The sequence below is a fragment of the Ranitomeya imitator genome, chromosome 1, assembly GCF_032444005.1.
Source record: "Ranitomeya imitator isolate aRanImi1 chromosome 1, aRanImi1.pri, whole genome shotgun sequence".
In the NCBI taxonomy this organism is placed as follows: domain Eukaryota; kingdom Metazoa; phylum Chordata; class Amphibia; order Anura; family Dendrobatidae; genus Ranitomeya; species Ranitomeya imitator.
In genome coordinates, this window is record NC_091282.1 from 822227629 (window position 1) to 822248743 (window position 21115).

The following is a 21115-nucleotide window of genomic DNA, read 5'->3' on the forward strand; positions in this document are numbered from 1 at the left end:
ATATTCTAGAATACCCGATGTGTTAGAATTGGGCCACCATCTAGTCCTTTATAACACTTGATAGACATCTCCTGAAAATAGGCAATTGTGCATGACAATCCCAATTAGTATCCACAGCTAGCCTTCTAAAATCAGTGGCATATGCAATAACTGAACGTTTACCCTGACGCAAGGACAGCAAGGCGGTCTCAGCTGAAGCGCGTCGGTTAGGGTCATCAAACATTAAGGCCATAGCAGCTAAAAAGTCTTCCAATACATTTAAACATGGATCACGAGACTCGATCATCGGATTTGCCCAGGCGAGTGCTCGTGATGTCAATACCATAATAATACATAACACTTTAGATCGATCAGTGTGAAAGCGGTCGGCATGCACATCAAAATATAACAGACATTGATTTACAAAACCACGAAATTTATCACAATCACCATTGTATCGGAGTGGTGGCAGCTTAGGAGGACTAACTGCCTGCGGCTGTCCAGTGGGTAAGACCACTTGTGTGGCCATCTGAGCACTTAAGTCCAGAAACGCTTGTCCATACTGGGACTCCATGTTTTTAAATTTATTTTCCTGAGTGTCCATTCGAGTACTCAGATCCTGCATAGTCTGTCCAAACACCTGCTGATTATGTTCCAAGCCTCCAACCTGACTTTGCAGACTGCCCATCTCTTTTTGCAGAGATCTCATCATAGAAAACAGTTGTTCAATCTTAGGTTCAGTAGCTATTGTCTCAGCAGATTCCTTATTTGGCTTGTGTATCCTGTAACAATTATAGTCGAACACTCAGGAATCTCTTGGCTTGAGACAAATAAGCAGCAGAACCAAGTATAGTGATAAGTCTGTATTATTCAAAAAACAAACACTGGTGCAATGCATGAGCAAGTTCAAAAACACAGCAAATAAGGTGAAAACGGGATAAGTTCCTTGCAGCTCTGCTGTAGGCAAAGTCAATATTCAAATGCTCAAACGTGGGTGCAGTACGTGTACAACAGTTCTAGTGGATGGCAAACAGGGTTCTTCTTAGGAATAGTTCGTTAGCAGCTCTGCTGCAGGCAAAGTCTTATGGTCGTAGCACTTTCTGGGGAAATGCAGATCATAATACACAGTTCAAACCAGGGCTGGCAGTACTAGCAAAGAGTCCAGAAGCAGTGCAGAGCTTCGAGTCCAGAAACAGTCAAATAAACTAGCAGTGGAAACCAATCAAGATTAGCTGTAGCAGGATGAGCTTACATGTCCCAGCAGGCAGGAGAAGAATGCAGAGTAATGCAGGAGAACCTCTGAGAGCTGAGAAGGTTTGCTGAATAGGTGCAGCCAGAGTATCTAAAGAGGGGAAGTTTCTTGCAGCACAAGCCAGGGATTCAGGCAGAATATAAAAGCAAGGAGTATGCAGCAAGCCAGGCTTATAAAGACAGGGAAGTCAGATAACATGAGCAGATCTGAGGCAGCAGACAGGGCCATATGTGCCACTAGGCACTTGAGGGCACGTGCCTAGGGCGGGACGATGGGGGGGCGGCACCTGAGTAAGTTTTTGTTCCGTTCTGTTTTTTTTTTAAATTTAAGTCCAGGGTCTCCTCGCAGCTTGCGCCCGCCCGCCACCCACCTCACAACTCCCCTCTGCTTGAGGACGTCATACTCAGCTACGCCAGCTATGCCTGGTCTCAGCGCCTGCAGCTCGTCCTGTGTGAGCGATCACGTGGTACCGCTCATTAAGATGATGAATATGGATGCATATTCATCACCTTAATGAGTGGTACAACGTGACCACTCACGCAGGAAGAAGCTGCCGCGCCGGGACAGAGCTGGGTTCGGCACGTTGTGGAAAGGTGAGTATGACAGCCAGGGAGGACGGGGGGAGGATGATGGAGGGCGGAAGGAGGATGGGGGAGGGAGCCATGCGTGCAAGATGGGAGCAGGAGCCGGGGAAAGCTGAGCCATTCATACAAGGGGTGGAGAGCTGAGCCATTCATACAAGGGGGGGGGGAACTGAGCCATTCATACAAGGGGGAGGAAGCTGAGCCATTCATACAAGGGGGAGGAAACTGAGCCATTCATAAAAGGGGGGAAGCTGGGCCATTCATACAAGGGGGAGGACACTGAGCCATTCATACAAGGGGGAGGAAACTAAGCAATTCATACAAGGGGGGAAAGCTGAACCATTCATACAAGGGGGAGAAAACTGAGCCATTCATACAAGGGGGAGGAAACTAAGCAATTCATACAAGGGGGGAAAGCTGGGCCATTAATACAAGGGGGAGGAAACTGAGCCATTCATACAAGGGGGAGGTAACTGAGCCATTCATACAAGGGGGAGGAAGCTGAGCCATTCATACAAGGGGGAGGAAACTGAGCCATTCATAAAAGGGGGGAAGCTGGGCCATTCATACAAGGGGGAGGACACTGAGCCATTCATACAAGGGGGAGGAAACTAAGCAATTCATACAAGGGGGGAAAGCTGAACCATTCATACAAGGGGGAGAAAACTGAGCCATTCATACAAGGGGGAGGAAACAGCCATTCATACAAGGAGGAGGAAACTGAGCCATTCATACAAGGGGGAGGAAACTGAGTCATTCTTACAAGAGGGGAGGAAAGCTGAGCCATTCATACAAGGGGGGTGAAGCTGAGCCATTCATACAAGGGGGGGTGAAGCTGAGCCATTCATACAAGGGGAGGGAAAGCTGAGCCATTCATACAAGGGGAGGAAAGCTGAGCCATTCATACAAGGGGGAAAGCTGAGCCATTCATTCAAGGGGGAGGAAATCTGAGCCATTCATATAAGGGGGAAAGCTGAGCCATTCATACAAGGGGGAGGAAAGCTGAGCCATTTATACAAGGGGGGAGAGCTGAGCCATTCATACAAGGGGGAGAGCTGAGCCATTCATACAAGGGGGGAAAGCTGAGCCATTCATACAAGGGGGGAAAGCTGAGCCATTCATACAAGGGGAGGAAAGCTGAGCCATTCATTCAAGGGGAAAATCTGAGCCATTCATTCAAGGGGGAGGAAATGTGAGCCATTCATACAAGGGGGGAAAGCTGAGCCATTCATACAAGGGGGAGGAAAGCTGAGCCATTCATACAAGGGTGAGAGCTGAGCCATTCATACAAGGGGGAGGAAAGCTGAGCCATTCACACAAGAGGGAGGAAAGCTGAGCCATTCATACAAGGGGGGAGAGCTGAGACATTCATACAAGGGGAGGACAGCTGAGCCATTCATACAAGGGGGAGAAAGCTGAACCATACATACAAGGGGGAGGAAAGCTGAGCCATTCATACAAGGGGGAGGACAGCTGAGCCATTCATACAAGGGGGAGAAAGCTGAACCATTCATACAAGGGGGAGGAAAGCTGAGCCATTCATTCAAAGGGGAGGAAAGCTGAGCTATTCATGCAAGGGGGGGGGGGGGGGGCGGGAAAGCTGAGCCATTCATACAAGGGGGAGGACAGCTGAGCCATTCATACAAGGGGAGAAAGCTGAACCATTCATACAAGGGGGAGGAAAGCTGAGCCATTCATTCAAAGGGGAGGAAAGCTGAGCTATTCATGCAAGGGGGGGGGGGGGCGGGAAAGCTGAGCCATTCATACAAGGGGGAGGAAAGCTGAGCCATTCATACAAGGGGGAGGACAGCTGAGCCATTCATACAAGGGGGAGAAAGCTGAACCATTCATACAAGGGGGAGGAAAGCTGAGCCATTCATTCAAGGGGGGAAAGCTGAGCCATTCATGCAAGGGGGGGGGGGGGGCGGGAAAGCTGAGCCATTCATACAAGGGGGAGGACAGCTGAGCCATTCATACAAGGGGAGAAAGCTGAACCATTCATACAAGGGGGAGGAAAGCTGAGCCATTCATACAAGGGGGAAAGCTGAGCCATTCATTCAAAGGGGAGGAAAGCTGAGCCATTCATACTAGGGGGGAAAGCTGAGCCATTCATACAAGGGGGAGGAAAGCTGAGCCATTCATACAAGGGGGAGGAAAGCTGAGCCATTCATACAAGAGGGAGGAAAGATGAGCCATTCATACAAGGGGGAGAGCTGAGCCATTCATACAAGGGGGGAAAGCTGGGCCATTCATACACGGGGTGGAAGCTGAGCCATTCATACAAGGGGGAGGACAGCTGAGCCATTCATACAAGGGGGAGAGCTGAGCCATTCATACAAGGGGGGAAAGCTGGGCCATTCATACAAGGGGAGAAAGCTGAACCATTCATACAAGGGGGAGGAAAGCTGAGCCATTCATACAAGGGGGAAAGCTGAGCCATTCATTCAAAGGGGAGAAAAGCTGAGCCATTCATACAAAGGGGAAAGCTGAGCCATTCATACAAGGGGGAGGAAAGCTGAGCCATTCATACAAGGGGGAGGAAAGCTGAGCCATTCATACAAGAGGGAGAAAAGATGAGCCATTCATACAAGGGGTGAAAGCTGGGCCATTCAAACACGGAGTGGAAGCTGAGCCATTCATACAAGGGGGAGGACAGGTGAGCCATTCATACAAGGGGGGAAAGCTGAACCATTCATACAAGGGTGGAAGCTAAGCCATTCATACAAGATGGGGGGAAGCTGAGCCATTCATACAAGATGGGAGGAGGAAAATTTGAGTGGGGATGGGGGGATTTATTATGTGTGTGGTGAGTTTGAGTGGGGATGAGGGGATTTATTATGTGTGGGGACAATTGGAGTGGGGATGGAGGGATTTATTGTGTGTGGGGAGAATTGGAGTGGAGATTTGGGATTTAATGTGTGGGGGGATATTTGAGGACACAAAATGAAGAGCAAAGGGGGAGATGGGGAAACAGTATGGGGGAATGGGGGGCATGTATGAGGAAACAGTACTGGGGAATGGGGGGCATGTATGAGGAAACAGTACTAGCCAATGGGGGCATGTATGATTAAACAGTACGGGGGAATGGGGGGCATGTATGAGGAAACAGTACTAGACAATGGGGGGCATGTATGAGGAAACAGTATGGGGAATGGGGGCATGTATGAGGAAACAGTACTGGGGAATGGGGGGCATGTATGGGCAATGGGGCGCATGTATGAGGAAACAGTATGGGGGGCAGGACCGTATTTGCCACTAGGCACTTGAGAGCACGTGCTTAGAGCGGGATGATGGGGGGCGGCACCTGAGTAAGTTTTTTGTTCTGTTCTGTTTTTTTTTATTTAAGTCCGGGGTCTCCTCCCCGCTTGCGCACAACCGCCTCCCACCTCACCCCCCCACTAGAGGACGTCATACTCACCTACTCCAGCGATGCCTGGTCTCAGCGCCTGCAGCTCGTTCTCTGTGAGCGGTCATGTGGTACCGCTCCTTAAGATGATGAATATGGACGCACGTGACCGCTCACGCAGGAAGAAGCTGCTGTGCCGGGACAGAGCTGGGTTCGGCGCGTTGTGGAAAGGTGAGTATGACAGCCAGGGAGGACGGGGGGAGGATGAAGGAGAGCGGAAGGAGGATGGGGGAGCGAGCCATGCGTGCAAGATGGGAGCAGGAGTCAGGGAAAGCTGAGCCATTCATACAAGGGGGGAGAGCTGAGCCATTCATACAAGGGGGAGGAAACTGAGCCATTCATACAAGGGGGAGGAAACTGAGCCATTCCTACAAGGGGGAGGAAACTGAGCCATTCATACAAGGGGGAGGAAACTGAGCCATTCATACAAGGGGGGGAAAGCTGAACCATTCATACAAGGGGGAGGAAACAGCCATTCATACAAGGGGGGAGGAAACTGAGCCATTCATACAAGGGGGTGGAAACTGAGCCATTCATACAAGGGGAAGGAAACAGCCATTCATACAAGGGGAGGAAATTGAGCAATTCTGTTGTGAATTCTGTTGTCAAGCTCCCTCCTGTGGTCATGAATGGTACTTCGGCTGGTTCTGTCCATGGGCTTCCTCTGGTAGTTGTGAGTGGGGCTGCGGCTTCTGAGGTTCCTTCCACAGGTGACGAGGTTAATTCGTTAGCTGGCTGCTCTATTTAACTCCACTTAGATCTTTGCTCCATGCCACCTTTCAATGTTCCAGTATTGGTCTTGTTCACTCCTGGATCGTTCTTGTGACCTGTCTTCCCAGCAGAAGCTAAGTTACTGCTTGTTTTTCTCTGGTTTGCTATTTTTCTGTCCAGCTTGCTATTTTGATTGCTGTCTTGCTTGCTGGAAGCTCTGGGACGCAGAGGGAGTGCCTCCGCACCATGAGTCGGTGCGGAGGGTCTTTTTGCGCCCTCTGCGTGGTCTTTTTGTAGTTTTTTGTGCTGACCGCAAAGCTGCCTTTCCTGTCCTCTGTCTGTTCAGTAAGTCGGGCCTCAGTTTGCTAAATCTATTTCATCTCTGTGTTTGTAATTTTCATCTTTACTCACAATCATTATATGTGGGGGGCTGCCTGTTCCTTTGGGGAATTTCTCTGAGGCAAGGTAGGCTTTATTTTTCTGTCTTTAGGGCTAGCTAGTTCCTTAGGCTGTGACGAGGAGCCTAGGGAGCGTTAGGAGCGCTCCACGGCTATTTCTAGTGTGTGTGATAGGATTAGGATTGCTGTCAGCAGAGTTCCCATGTCTCAGAGCTCGTCCTATATTATTAGCAACTATCAGGTCATTCCGTGTGCTCTTAACCACCAGGTCCATTATTGTCCTGACCACCAGGTCATAACAGTACAGGTGGCCCAAAGTACTAATGCATCTCAATAGAGGGATAAGAGAAGTTCTGAGACCATTTTTTTTTCTTTGCAGTGTGTTTTGTCTCTCTTTTCCCCTTTACCTCTGGGTGGTTCAGGATACAGATGTAGATATGGACATTCAAGGTCTGTCCTCTTGTATGGATAATCTCACTGCAAGGGTACAAAACATTCAAGATTTTGTGGTTCAGAATCCAATGTTAGAGCCTAGGATTCCTATTCCTGATTTGTTTTTTGGGGATAGATGTAAGTTTCTGAATTTCAAAAATAATTGTAAATTGTTTCTTGCTTTGAAACCTCGCTCCTCAGGTGACCCTGTTCAACAAGTGAAAATCATTATTTCTTTGTTACGTGGCGACCCTCAAGACTGGGCATTTTCCCTTGCGCCAGGAGATCCGGCATTGCGTGATGTTGATGCGTTTTTCTGGCGCTCTGATTGCTTTATGATGAACCAAATTCAGTGGATCAGGCAGAGAAAATCTTGCTGGCTCTGTGTCAGGGTCAGGATGAGGTAGAGATATATTGTCAGAAGTTTAGGAAGTGGTCTGTACTCACTCAGTGGAATAAATGTGCCCTGGCAGCAATTTTCAGAAAGGGTCTCTCTGAAGCCCTTAAGGATGTCATGGTGGGATTTCCCATGCCTGCTGGTCTGAGTGAGTCTATGTCTTTGGCCATTCAGATCGATCGACGCTTACGTTAGCGTAAAGCTGTGCACCATTTGGCGGTATTATCTCAGCATAGACCTGAGCCAATGCAATGTGATAGGACTTTGACCAGAGCTGAACGGCAAGAACACAGACGTCGGAATGGGCTGTGTTTTTACTGTGGTGATTCCACTCATGCTATCTCCGATTGTCCTAAACGCACTAAGCGTTTCGCTAGGTCTGCCACCATTGGTACGGTACAGTCGAAATTTCTTTTGTCCGTTACTCTGATCTGCTCTTTGTCATCCTATTCTGTTATGGCATTTGTGGATTCAGGCGCTGCCCTGAATTTGATGGACTTGGAGTTTGCTAGGCGCTGTGGTTTTTTCTTGGAGCCCTTGCAGTATCCTATTCCATTGAGAGGAATTGATGCTACGCCTTTGGCCAAGAATAAGCCTCAGTACTGGACCCAATTGACCATGTGCATGGCTCCTGCACATCAGGAGGATATTTGCTTTTTGGTGTTGCATAATCTGCATGATGTGGTCGTTTTGGGGTTGCCATGGCTACAGGTCCATAATCCAGTATTGGATTGGAAATCTATGTCTGTGTCCAGCTGGGGTTGTCAGGGAGTACATGGTGATGTTCCATTTTTGTCTATTTTGTCATCCACCGCTTCTGAAGTCCCGGAGTTTTTGTCGGATTACTGGGATGTATTTGATGAGCCCAAATCCAGTGCCCTACCTCCTCATAGGGATTGTGATTGTGCTATCGATTTGATTCCTGGTAGTAAGTTTCCTAAGGGCCGACTGTTCAATTTATCTGTGCCAGAGCACGCCGCTATGCGGAGTTATGTAAAGGAATCCTTGGAGAAGGGTCATATTCGCCCGTCGTCGTCACCATTGGGAGCAGGGTTCTTTTTTGTGGCCAAGAAGGATGGTTCTTTGAGACCTTGTATTGATTACCGCCTTCTTAATAAGATCACAGTCAAATTTCAGTACCCTTTGCCGCTGCTGTCTGATTTATTTGCTCGGATTAAGGGGCTAGTTGGTTCACCAAGATAGATCTTCGTGGTGCGTATAATCTTGTGCGTATTAAACAGGGCAATGAATGGAAAGCAGCATTTAATACGCCCGAGGGCCATTTTGAGTGCCTGGTTATGCCATTCGGGCTTTCCAATGCTCCATCAGTATTTCAGTCCTTTATGCATGACATCTTCCGAGAGTACCTGGATAAATTCCTGATTGTATATTTAGATAATATTTTGGTCTCAGATGATTGGGAGTCTCACGTGAAGCAGGTCAGAATGGTGTTCCAGGTCCTTCGTGCGAATTCTTTGTTTGTGAAGGGGTCAAAGTGTCTCTTTGGAGTTCAGAAGGTTTCATTTTTGGGTTTCATTTTTTCCCCTTCTACTATCGAGATGGACCCTGTTAAAGTCCAGGCCATTTATGATTGGACTCAGCCGACATCTGTGAAGAGTCTGCAAAAGTTCCTGGGCTTTGCTAATTTTTATCGTCGCTTCATCAATAATTTTTCTAGTGTTGCTAAACCGTTGACTGATTTGACCAAGAAGGGTGCTGATGTGGTCAATTGGTCTTCTGCGGCTGTGGAAGCTTTTCAGGAGTTGAAGCGTCGTTTTTCTTCTGCCCCTGTGTTGTGCCAGCCAGATGTTTCGCTTCCGTTTCAGGTCGAGGTTGATGCTTCTGAGATTGGAGCAGGGGCTGTTTTGTCGCAAAGAAGTTCTGATGGCTCAGTGATGAAACCATGTGCCTTCTTTTCTAGAAAGTTTTCGCCTGCTGAGCGCAATTATGATGTTGGCAATCGAGAGTTGTTGGCCATGAAGTGGGCATTCGAGGAGTGGTGTCATTGGCTTGAAGGAGCCAAGCATCGCGTGGTGGTCTTGACGGATCACAAGAATTTGACTTATCTCGAGTCTGCCAAACGGTTGAATCCTAGACAGGCTCTTTGGTCGCTATTTTTCTCCCGTTTTGATTTTGTGGTTTCGTACCTTCCAGGCTCGAAGAATGTGAAGGCTGATGCCCTGTCAAGGAATTTTGTGCCCGACTCTCCGGGTGTTCCTGAGCCGGCGGGTATTCTCAAAGAGGGGGTAATTTTGTCTGCCATCTCCCCTGATTTGCGGCGGGTGCTGCAAAAATTTCAGGCTGATAGACCTGACCGTTGCCCAGCAGAGAAACTGTTTGTCCCTGATAAATGGACTAGTAGAGTTATCTCTGAGGTTCAATGTTCGGTGTTGGCTGGTCATCCGGGAATCTTTGGTACCAGAAATTTGGTGGCTAGATCCTTTTGGTGGCCGTCTTTGTCGCGGGATGTGCGTTCTTTTGTGCAGTCCTGTGGGACTTGTGCTCGGGCTAAGCCCTGCTGTTCTCGTGCCAGTGGGTTGCTTTTGCCCTTGCCGGTCCCGAAGACGCCCTGGACGCATATCTCTATGGATTTTATTTCGGATCTCCCTGTCTCTCAAAAGATGTCGGTCATTTGGGTGGTTTGTGATCGCTTCTCTAAGATGGTCCATTTGGTACCCTTGTCTAAATTGCCTTCCTCCTCTGATTTGGTGCCATTGTTTTTCCAGCATGTGGTTCGTTTACATGGCATTCGGGAGAACATCGTTTCGGACAGAGGTTCCCAGTTTGCTTCGAGGTTTTGGCGAGCCTTTTGTGCTAGGATGGGCATTGATTTGTCTTTTTCCTCGGCTTTCCATCCTCAGACAAATGGCCAAACCGAACGAACTAATCAGACTTTGGAAACATATCTGAGATGCTTTGTTTCTGCTGATCAGGAAGATTGGGTGTCCTTTTTGCCTTTGGCTGAGTTCGCCCTTAATAATCGGGCCAGCTCGGCTACTTTGGTTTCGCCGTTTTTCTGCAATTCTGGTTTCCATCCTCGTTTCTCTTCAGGGCAGGTTGAGTCTTTGGACTGTCCTGTTGTAGCTACTGTGGTGGATAGGTTGCAGCAGATTTGGACTCATGTGGTGGACAATTTGACATTGTCCCAGGAGAAGGCTCAACGTTTCGCTAACCGCCGGCGCTGTGTGGGTCCCCGACTTCGTGTTGGGGATTTGGTTTGGTTGCCGTCTCGCTTTATTCCTATGAAGGTTTCCTCTCCTAAGTTTAAGCCTCGTTTCATTGGTCCGTACAAGATTTCTGAGGTTCTCAATCCTGTGTCGTTTCGTTTGACCCTTCCAGCTTCTTTTGCCATCCATAATGTATTCCATAGGTCATTGTTGCGGAGATACGTGGCGCCTGTGGTTCCATCCGTTGATCCTCCTGCCCCGGTGTTGGTTGAGGGGGAGTTGGAGTATGTGGTGGAGAAGATTTTGGATTCTCGTATTTCGAGACGGAAACTCCAGTACCTGGTCAAGTGGAAGGGTTATGGTCAGGAAGATAATTCCTGGGTCTTTGCCTCCGATGTTCATGCTGCCGATCTGGTTCGTGCCTTTCATTTGGCTCGTCCTGGTCGGCCTGGGGGCTCTGGTGAGGGTTCGGTGACCCCTCCTCAAGGGGGGGGTACTGTTGTGAATTCTGTTGTCAAGCTCCCTCCTGTGGTCATGAATGGTACTTCGGCTGGTTCTGTCCATGGGCTTCCTCTGGTAGTTGTGAGTGGGGCTGCGGCTTCTGAGGTTCCTTCCACAGGTGACGAGGTTAATTCGTTAGCTGGCTGCTCTATTTAACTCCACTTAGATCTTTGCTCCATGCCACCTGTCAATGTTCCAGTATTGGTCTTGTTCACTCCTGGATCGTTCTTGTGACCTGTCTTCCCAGCAGAAGCTAAGTTACTGCTTGTTTTTCTCTGGTTTGCTATTTTTCTGTCCAGCTTGCTATTTTGATTGTTGTCTTGCTTGCTGGAAGCTCTGGGACGCAGAGGGAGCGCCTCCGCACCGTGAGTCGGTGCGGAGGGTCTTTTTGCGCCCTCTGCGTGGTCTTTTTGTAGTTTTTTGTGCTGACCGCAAAGCTGCCTTTCCTGTCCTCTGTCTGTTCAGTAAGTCGGGCCTCACTTTGCTAAATCTATTTCATCTCTGTGTTTGTAATTTTCATCTTTACTCACAGTAATTATATGTGGGGGGCTGCCTGTTCCTTTGGGGAATTTCTCTGAGGCAAGGTAGGCTTTATTTTTCTATCTTTAGGGCTAGCTAGTTCCTTAGGCTGTGACGAGGCGCCTAGGGAGCGTCAGGAGTGCTCCACGGCTATTTCTAGTGTGTGTGATAGGATTAGGGATTGCGGTCAGCAGAGTTCCCACGTCTCAGAGCTCGTCCTATATTATTAGCAACTATCAGGTCATTCCGTGTGCTCTTAACCACCAGGTCCATTATTGTCCTGACCACCAGGTCATAACACAATTCATACAAAGGGGAGGAAACTGAGCCATTCATACAAGGGGGGGAAGCTGGGCCATTCATACAAGGGGGAGGATTGCTGAGCCATTCATACAAGGGGGAGGAAAGCTGAGCCATTCATACAAGGGGAGGAAAGCTGAGCCATTCATACAGGTGGTGGAAGCTGAGCCATTCATACATGGGGGAGGAAAGCTGAGCCATTCATGCAAGGGGGAAAAGCTGAGCCATTCATACAAGGGGAAGGAAAGCTGAGCCAATCATACAAGGGGGGAAGCTGAGCCATTCATACAAGATGGGAGGGGGGAAGCTGAGCCATTCATACAAGATGGAAGGGGGAACAATTTGAGTGGGGATGTGGGATTTATTATGTGTGTGGTGAGTTTGAGTGGAGATGAGGGGATTTATTATGTGTGGGGACAATTGGAGTGGGGATGGAGGGATTTAGTGTGTGTGGGGACAATATGAGTGAGGATAGGGGGATTTATTATGTGTGGGGAGAATTGGAGTGGGGATGGGGAATTTAATGTGTGGGGGGATATTTGAGGACACAAAATGAAGAGCAAAGGGGGAGATGGGGAAACAGTATGGGGGAATGGGGGGCATGTATGAGGAAACAGTATGGGGGAATGGAGTGCATGTATGAGGAAACAGTACTAGGCAATGGGAGTATGTATGAGGAAACAGTACGGGGGAATGGGGGCATGGATGAGGAAACAGTACTAGGCAATGGGAGCTTGTATGAGGAAACAGTACGGGGGAATGGGGGCATGTATGAGGAAACAGTACTGGGGAATGGGGGGCATGTATGGGCAATGGGGGCATGTATGAGGAAACAGTACTGGGGATGGGTGCAGACAGTATGGGGAGCGAACGGGGGAATGTATGTGGGCACAGTATGAGTAGCGATGTGAAAAATGTATGTGGAGAGAGTGCGGGGACTGAGGGTGATGGGATGTGTGCAGACACCGTATGGGGAGTCAGGTGCACAGGCAGTATAGAAAGCGAGGGGGTAAATATATGAGGAGACAGTATGGTGAACAGGAGGGATGTGAGAGGCGACAGTATGAGGAGGGAGGGGAATAGTGTGAGGAAACAGTATGGGGGGAGAAAAGTGAGTGGGCACAGAATAGAAACTGAGTAGTGGGTTCGTAGCATGGGGGACAGTGTAAGGGCACAGCCAGGAGCGGACAGTATACCAAGGAGGGGGAGTGTGATGAGAGAGTACAGTATAAATACTGGGCCCTATAGGGGGGACACAGTGTGAGAGGACAGTGTGAAGAGGGGGCCGGTATGGAAAGGAGAGGTCTGTGTGAAGAGCATGTACCATAAGAGGGACAGTGTGGGGGTCATGTTTTGTGCAGACAATATAGTGAGGGGCAATTTTTCATTCAGGAGCATTATAATGACACTTGTATCTTTAAGGGCATCATGTGGAGATTTTGTGCAAAAGAGCGGAGAAGATGAATGTCTGCAGAGACGGCTGTGGATGAGAAAATTCATCATGGGGTCTGGACAAGATGAAGAAAAGAAGGAGAACGGCTCCAGAGGCGATGTCATCTATCAGGTACCTGGATGTAAATGTTATTTGTAATGCTAACTAACTCTCATGTTTTATTTATGTTAGAAGCATTAAAGGGGATGTCCAGGTTTGTAATGAGTCTGCAGTCATTCTTTGTGACTGCAGACTTCTGACTTCTCACAGTGCGCACTGCACGCTGTCAGGATTCTCTCATGCTGGCGATTTACATACATGCAGTCATGCGCTGACTAGACATGTGTGGCCTCACTCAATGAAAATGAACTGAGCGAGGCCAGGAATGTCTAGTCGGAATGTGGTCAGAAGTATACAAATCACATGCTTGTGCTGATATGACTGTCCACCGGCAAGGGAGAATCCTAAAAGTGTGCAGTGCATGCGTTGTGAGAATTCAGAAGCCTGCGATGTCAGGATTCAGCTCTGCAGGTTCCAGTAGTCGTCACATGGACACTTCACTCACATGCGACTTTCATACTTATGGTCCTGTGACAACGAGCTTCTCTTCTGCTTCTCTCTGTTTTTGCCAAAATGAATTATTTCCCTGTGTGCCAGAAAACCGACATACACCTCTGCCGGTATGCCACTGCGAGCGGTGATTACCGGGTCCGGTGGAGGGATGTCTGTGCACAGGCAGTGAGGCAGGGGCTGAGGGTGTGCACAGAGAGAATGGAGACCCGTCACAGTCTACGCCGTAGCCTGGAGCCCTCCTTATCAGAGGAATATGTCAGTTAATAAATTGTTCACGTAAGGCCATGTGCACACGTTCAGGTTTTTTTGAGGTTTTTTCGCTATAAAAACTCATTAAAAACGCATAAATTATGCATTCTATCATTTAGAATGCATTCTGCATGTTTTGTGCACATGGATGCGTTTTTTTCCGCGAAAAAAACGCATCGCGGTAAAAAAATGAGCATGTTCGTTATTTTTGCTGATTTTCTGCGTTTTTCCCGCAATTCCATGCATTTGGGAAAAAACGCACAAAAAAAACGCACCAAAAACGCATCAAAAATGCATCAAAATCGCGGTAAAAACGCATGCGGATTTCTGGCAGAAATGTCAGGTTTTTGTCAGGAAAATTTCTGCAAGAAATCCTGACGTGTGCACATACCCTCAAGCTTATAGTGTAGTTTTAGGTCAGAGAGGGATGGTTAGGGATGAGCTATGAAGGTGCAGGGACAGGTAGTGATGGCTACTTGCGGACATGTGCGGCACTTGTGGTTTTGCACTTGAGGTGAGACAAAAAAACACTGCTAGCAGCGTTTTTTTCCATTGCTGCAAGTACTGCATTTTCCGGAACACGGCAAAACCGCAAGTGCCGCACATGTCCGCAAGTCCGATGGGGAATGAATGAGGCCGAAGCCAGTGTTGCCGTAAGTGATCCGTTACGCGGCAGTTGCGGAAAAACTGCCGGATCTGCTGCAAAAGGCGACTTTCACATCAGCGATTATTGTCAAAGTCACTGCTGATAGTGTCATACTCACCAATGGGGGAGGCAGAACTAAAAGTGCCTAGGGCAGCAGAAACCTGGCAGCAGACGCCATCTTGGAAAATGGCAATAAAGTACCACAGATGAACAAGGAATCCAGAGTCCTTACATGAATTTTATATAAGTAAGATACTTTTTTTTAATTATTGACTAAAATAGAAGCCAACTATGACAGCGTACTCTACAATGGGTGAATAATGGGTAATTTGCTTTTGACTAGACACAGTTTAGAATTACTGTCCATCCTTGGTCCGAACAGTAAATCAGATGTGTAGATACTGAGTTAGAAGGTGAAATTCTCTCTGCCTGCAGTGAACAGCAGTGGGAGCTTACTGTGTATATCTCATATGTGATAATCAAATAGTGTGTAGATAATAAATACCGTATTTGCTGGTTAATTCAAGTCACTTTACAGAATAGCAATTTCATAATACAATGGGATTATTTGCAATGCTCATTTTAACTGTGACGGTGTTGGTAATATTGTAAAGATTTACAACTCCACGGGATTGCCCCACATACTCGTAATAGATAACATAACATCATGTGGCTAGTAGATCATTGGTTAAGTCAAAAAATCCCTCTTTGATTAGTTAGAACAATTACAGAACATCTATGTTTAGTTAATGTGGTTCAAAAAGATGCATGATTTTATTAGAAAACACATGTAATGGGCAATGACAAAAGCTTTAATTTGTATGTACAATATAAAACTAAAGCAGACAACTGAACAGTTCTTTATGTATGGAAACTTCAAATCCGGATATGAAATGTGCTGTTGGAAGAAAAAAAAAACAAGTTAATCATTTTAGAATTCAAATTACAACGTCAGTACTTAGGCTTTATACACAATACAATGTTAGCTTCTTTTTTAACAGAGCCATGATTATACCTAGGGATGAGTGAACTCAAGCTGTAAAGCGTCCGGTAGTGAACTCTGAGTACAGAATCTTTCCTGTAAGTCCGGTTTTACTGTTTTGGTTTGGTGCCGAATAAAGTTTGTTGAAAGGCTGCAGCCAATGGCTGCGAATAGCCGGCACAACACGTAACCCGGCCTGCACAAATGCCAAATGATGGGTGGCGCTGCCTATTTGCTCTGGTTAGTGAGGGGAGAGTGTAAAATGAATAAATGATTTTAAAAAACTACATGGGGTCACCCCTTTTTTTAATAACCAGTGTCAAATGGCCGCTGGACAGGTCCTTGAAGGGAGATACGTATTGTCGCGGTTGGTAGCTTTGGTGATGTGAGCTTGGAAAGCATGCTCCAGCACATATAGAGCTGAGAGAGTTATTAGGCCAATCCAGGGCCAGGTTTTATGAGCAGTCGTAAGCGATGGGTGGGAATCACTGCTCACATATCCCCACCCCAGGGGCATGGTTTGGCAGATGAAAAAGAGATCGAGTGTCTCATTCAGTGTCTGGGTCTGGAGATGTGTGGACCTCCTGTGTGTTGGCCTGTGCTAAGGCCTAAAGAACTGGACATTATCCTGAGCGGGTGGACCCACGATATTGCATGGACTTTTTACTTTGTATTTTCTCTTTGTGCCGGAAAAGGCTATCTTTTGCTTGCTTATGCTTAAGAAGGTTTACGCAGTCTTAATAAACCTGCCAGGACATTCTAACAAAATTGCTCCCTGTGCTTACCTCAACTGCAGCTAAGTGAATACAAAACCCTACGTCAGGTAAGGGAAAGCAGACAGCTGTGAGCTGGTCTTATTATGCTCGGAAGGGGCCAATCTCCGTGGACCTTCCCAGATTATTAATATCAGCCCCTAGCTGTCTGCTTTTCCTTTGCTGGTTATTAAAAATGGGTGGATAAAAAAAAAATGATGTGGAGTCCCCCCTATTTTAATAACCAGCTAAAGCAAAGAAAACAGCTGGGGGCTGATATTAATATGCTATGAAGGTCCAAGGATATTGGCCCCTTCCCAGCCTAATAAGACCAGCCATCAGCTGTCTTATAAATGTTGCATCAATTAGATGTGCCAATTCTGAATTCCAGAAGATGGAAGAGGAACGACAGTGGTGGAGCAGCGGGTCATAGGAGGCAGGAGCTGGCTGCTGTTGCTAACCCCTGTGCCTGATGCTAAAGAGAAATGAATATTCACTGCACTGACAATGAATATTCATTTCTCTGTAATAGCATGCAGTGTCAGCTACAGCAGCTCACGTGTCCCTGCTACTTAAGAGTAATGAATATTCACCTCTCTCTACTCCCATGGGCATGGAGAGAGGTGAATATTCATTTCTCTTAAGTAGCAACACACGTGACTGCCCGGCAGCAGACACTGTGTGTGTTACTTAATACTCACTGCCCTCCACTCACATACTTCCGGTGTGGGGAGCGGTGAGTATTCCGGCAGCTGTGTAGTGCTTGTGAGCAGCGCATGATGTCCATGCCATGCGCTGCTTACAATCATAAAACAGCTGCTGGCACCGGAACAAGACACTGTGAGGGATAGCTGGAAGTTAAGTAATGGTTTATTTACATTGTGTTTTTTAATGGGGGCCATACATACCAGGATAGGGATGGGGCCATGCATACAAGCAGGGCCGGCTCCAGGTTTTCGAGGGCCCCGGGCGAAAGAGTCTCAGTGGGCCCCCCCTTTAACACATACCCCGATTTATGATGCACAGATATGGCAGAGAGATGTATAGTACAATGCCAGATTTCACTTCTTACATGAGTGACAGCTATTGTAGATTCTGCAGTGTATATATACAGGAGGAAAGGTGCTGTGCAGTGTATATATACAGGAGAGGTGCTTTTCTGTTTTGAGTTTTTCTATGAAACAAAGACTTTTCTACATAAACAACGTTGTTTGGTTTTGCGGCCCCAACAGATCTGTGCTACAAAGCAACAGGCGGCTCGGGCATTAATGAGGGACCTGATGCTGAATCCTTTCCACAAACCCTAATGACCCAATTAGTGTCCCGGACCCTAATGGCAGCAGGAAATGTCTGCTCCTCTATTGGGCTGGAACCTGATTTAATCAAGGAATAATGTGGATTTGTTGCCGGTGGCTGCAGGGGAAGGGTTAAGTGATGCCATGTCCGTGGTGGGAGCAGTGGCAGCTGCTGGGACCTGGACAGAGACAACCAATGTTGCTGTGCCTGCACAGTGTGATGTGGAGGAGAGAAGCTGAGACTCCGGAGCAGAAATCACCCACATGCCAGCACTGGGCAGAGTCCCTCCAGTCACCAGCCTGGGGCCACGGGGCCCCAACGTACAGCCCACATAGCAGCAGCTCCCCTTCCTCCTGGCATCTGGTTAACCCCATTTATGCGGGTCGGATTGTTATCTTTAAGGTTCAGCAATAACCTTCATACAGATGGGAAGGGGTTAAGCTTCTTCCTACCCCACTGGTGCAGGTTTGGTGCAGCATGCATGTATTCTGGGTGAGCTGGGCGGCTACAGGCTGCACCCCACCAGCTGCTCCTCCAGACATCACCCACATTTTTAGGCAGCGGAGACAGACAGCAGCAGACTGAGCCACAACTGCAACCACTGCTGGATACCATAGCACTCACTCAGTCACTGGTAGGACAGAGCTCCTCCGGAATCTGCCTGATAAACTTCAGCACTGTCTGCAGCCACCCAGGGGGGAGAGCAGAGAACGTGCTCTCTCCGCCCACAATGTCACACTGGCTGCCTTCTCTTAACCCCTATATGTGCCTGCCTGGCTGCACTGACTGAGTGAGAAGATGTTTGTGTCAGAGCTGGCACATAGGGGTTAAGAGAACGCAGCCAGCAGTGACTTTGTGGGCGGAGAGAGCATGTTATCTCCTGCTCTGCTCTCCCAGCTGTATCTACGACAGGTGAGTGGGCCCCCCTCTCTCTCTAGGGCCCCGGCATTTGCCCGGTGTGCCGGGTGCTGACGCCGGCCCCGCATACAAGGATAGGGATGGGGCCATGAATACAAGGTGGATCACCATTTTCACAAGAGACATAGGAAGTCACCTCTGTGTGAGGGAGGTCTGGGGTCAAGGGAGGACAGTACTGGGCCTACTGAGGAACCCATGCAGGTTGGTGCAGCACCTCACTCTGGTAAACTGCCTGTTGTCCGGTATAAAGGGGGAGTGTGTTTCTATTGTAGTAAAATGGGCCATTTCGTGGGCAAGTGTCCCTCCTTATCACACAGTAAACAACTGCCAGCAAAACTAGGTGGCCCGGGTTGCGGGCAGGTTAGCAACCCGGGTGTCCTCATCACCTCCATGGATAGGACACAATTTTTCCAACCAGCTGTAATCCACCTGGGTGAGATTAAGGTGGATGTGTCTGCATTTCTGGACAGTGGGATGGGGTTTAATTTGATCAACGCTAAGTTCGTCCAGGTCCAAGGCCTCAATCCACAAACTCTCTCCAGACCCATATCCATAATCACCATTGACTCCACCCCCTTGAGACAGTGACATTTTACTCAAGTCATCAGAGATTTATGGCTTCAGGTGGGGGCCATGCATACTGAGGTGTTAGACTGTTATGTGCTAGAGCAGTGGTCCCCAACCTTTCTGACCTTAAGAGCCACACTCAGCTTAGAGAGAGGGTTGAGAGCCACATTCAACACTGAGAGAGGGTCGTGAGCAACATTCAGCACAGAGAGGGCCGCGAGCCACATTCAGCACTGAGAGAGGGTCGCGAGCCAGATCCAGCTCCCACCCCCTTTAAAGTAGTGTCAAACAAAGCCCCCATTACAGGTATAATGATAACCAAAGTTTTTTCACAGAAATCACTCCAGAGCAGTACAGTGAGATCCAGGGGGTCCCACAATACCCCCATTCAGTATTATCCTAACACACTGTCACATCCAGCTTTGAGCACCTCCTCTAACAGGTAGTACAAACCTCCAGTGTCCCCAAGACCAGTATATGTGCATCCAGATCTGCAATTCTGTGCAGGGCTACTCACCAAATTCACCATTTTGAGATGTGCTCTTCATACCTGTTTGCTAGACCTGGACCTTATGTATCAAGCTGGCAGACAGTCACGAGCCACAATTCATGGGGCCGCAAGCCACATGTGGCTCCTGAGCTACAGGTTGGGGAGCCCTGTGCTAGAGGGTCTGCCCTCACCTGTGGTACTCATTGGCTTGCTCTGCACAATCCTGTGATAGATTAGCAGACTCAGGAGGTAGTAATATGGAGTGGGTATTGTCAAGGACGCTGCTTGGGTACCCGGTTTGCTACGGTGGATACCCAGTCTGTGCTGAGTTACCTGATGGATTTTGGGGACGTGTTCTCGGAGCAGAGGTGCCAAGAACTCCCTACCCATCATCCTTATGGTTGCACCATATATCTTGTCCCTGGTGCCAAGCTGCCTAAAAGTAGACTCTATAATATCTCTTGGTCCAGAGAGGCAGGCCATGAAGGACTACATCGCAGAAAGTCTGGCGAAAGGTTATATCAGACCATCCTCTTCTCCCTTTGCAGCGGGGTTCTTTTATGTAAAGAGAAAAGATGGGGGTAATGCCCATGCTTGGATTTACGTAAAATTAATACAATCACTGTCATTGATCCTTATCCACTCCCTCTCATTCATGACCTCTTTAATCAGATTGTAGGGGCAAAGTGGTTCTCAAAGATGGACCTCAGGGGGGCATATAACCACATTCGCATTAAAGAGGGAGATGAGTGGAAGACAGCATTTAATACACCTGAAGGACACTATGAGAACCTGGTGTTGCCTTTTGGATTGATGAATGCGCCCGCCATCTTTTAACACTTTACATATGACATCTTTAGTCACTAGGTAGGCATGTTCATGGTTATCTATCTGGATGACATATTAATTTATTCAACGGCCTGAGTCACATCAGGTACATGTCAGGCAGATCTTACATATACTCAGAGACAATAAGTTATATGTCAAACCCGAGAAGTGTATGTTCTCGGTGGAGGAGATCCCTTCCCTAGGACATGTGCTATCGTCCAATGGTTTTTGCATGGATCCAGTGAAAGTCCAGGCAGTATTGGATTGGGATCGTACAGAGGATTTGAAGGCATTACAAAGGTTTTTAGGTTTTGCCAACTACCGCAAGTTCATAAAATACTTTTCGGTAGTAGCCAAACCTCTTACGGATATGACCAGGAAGGTGGTCCAGTCCCACCAGGGAGGCATTTAATTTGTTGAAGAAGTGTTTTTCATCTGCGCCGATCCTTATTCAGCCTGACGCCATGTTGGAAATCTCTGTGCTCACAGCTGAGCTCAGTTAACCACTATTTTGTAATCTGGGCTCTGATGCAAATTCTTGTCAGAGCTAGCATTTGCTGCATGGCTGACTGAGGGAGAGGTGTTCATATGAGAAGGAGAGTTGGAGGAGTTATCTGTGACTGTTGCTGGTTTGTAAATGTGCTAATTCCCTATCCTTCTCTATTTTGGTTTATTCCCTATCTCGACGCCCCAGTGCATTCCTCTGATATGTGAGTGTATGTTTTGTATGTCTGGA

General features: G+C 47.9%; 1 protein-coding gene across 1 annotated transcript in view; it reads right to left on the reverse strand.

Moving 5' to 3' along the window:
- Positions 1 to 15341: 15341 nt before the first annotated feature.
- The window catches only part of CIB3 (calcium and integrin binding family member 3), a 64542-nt gene continuing 58768 nt past the window's right edge, over positions 15342 to 21115 (reverse strand). The window contains exon 4 of the mRNA XM_069745682.1: positions 15342 to 15444. Within this exon, the coding sequence (XP_069601783.1) occupies positions 15423 to 15444 (22 nt within the window). The 3' untranslated portion in view covers positions 15342 to 15422. The remainder of the gene's footprint in view (positions 15445 to 21115) is intronic.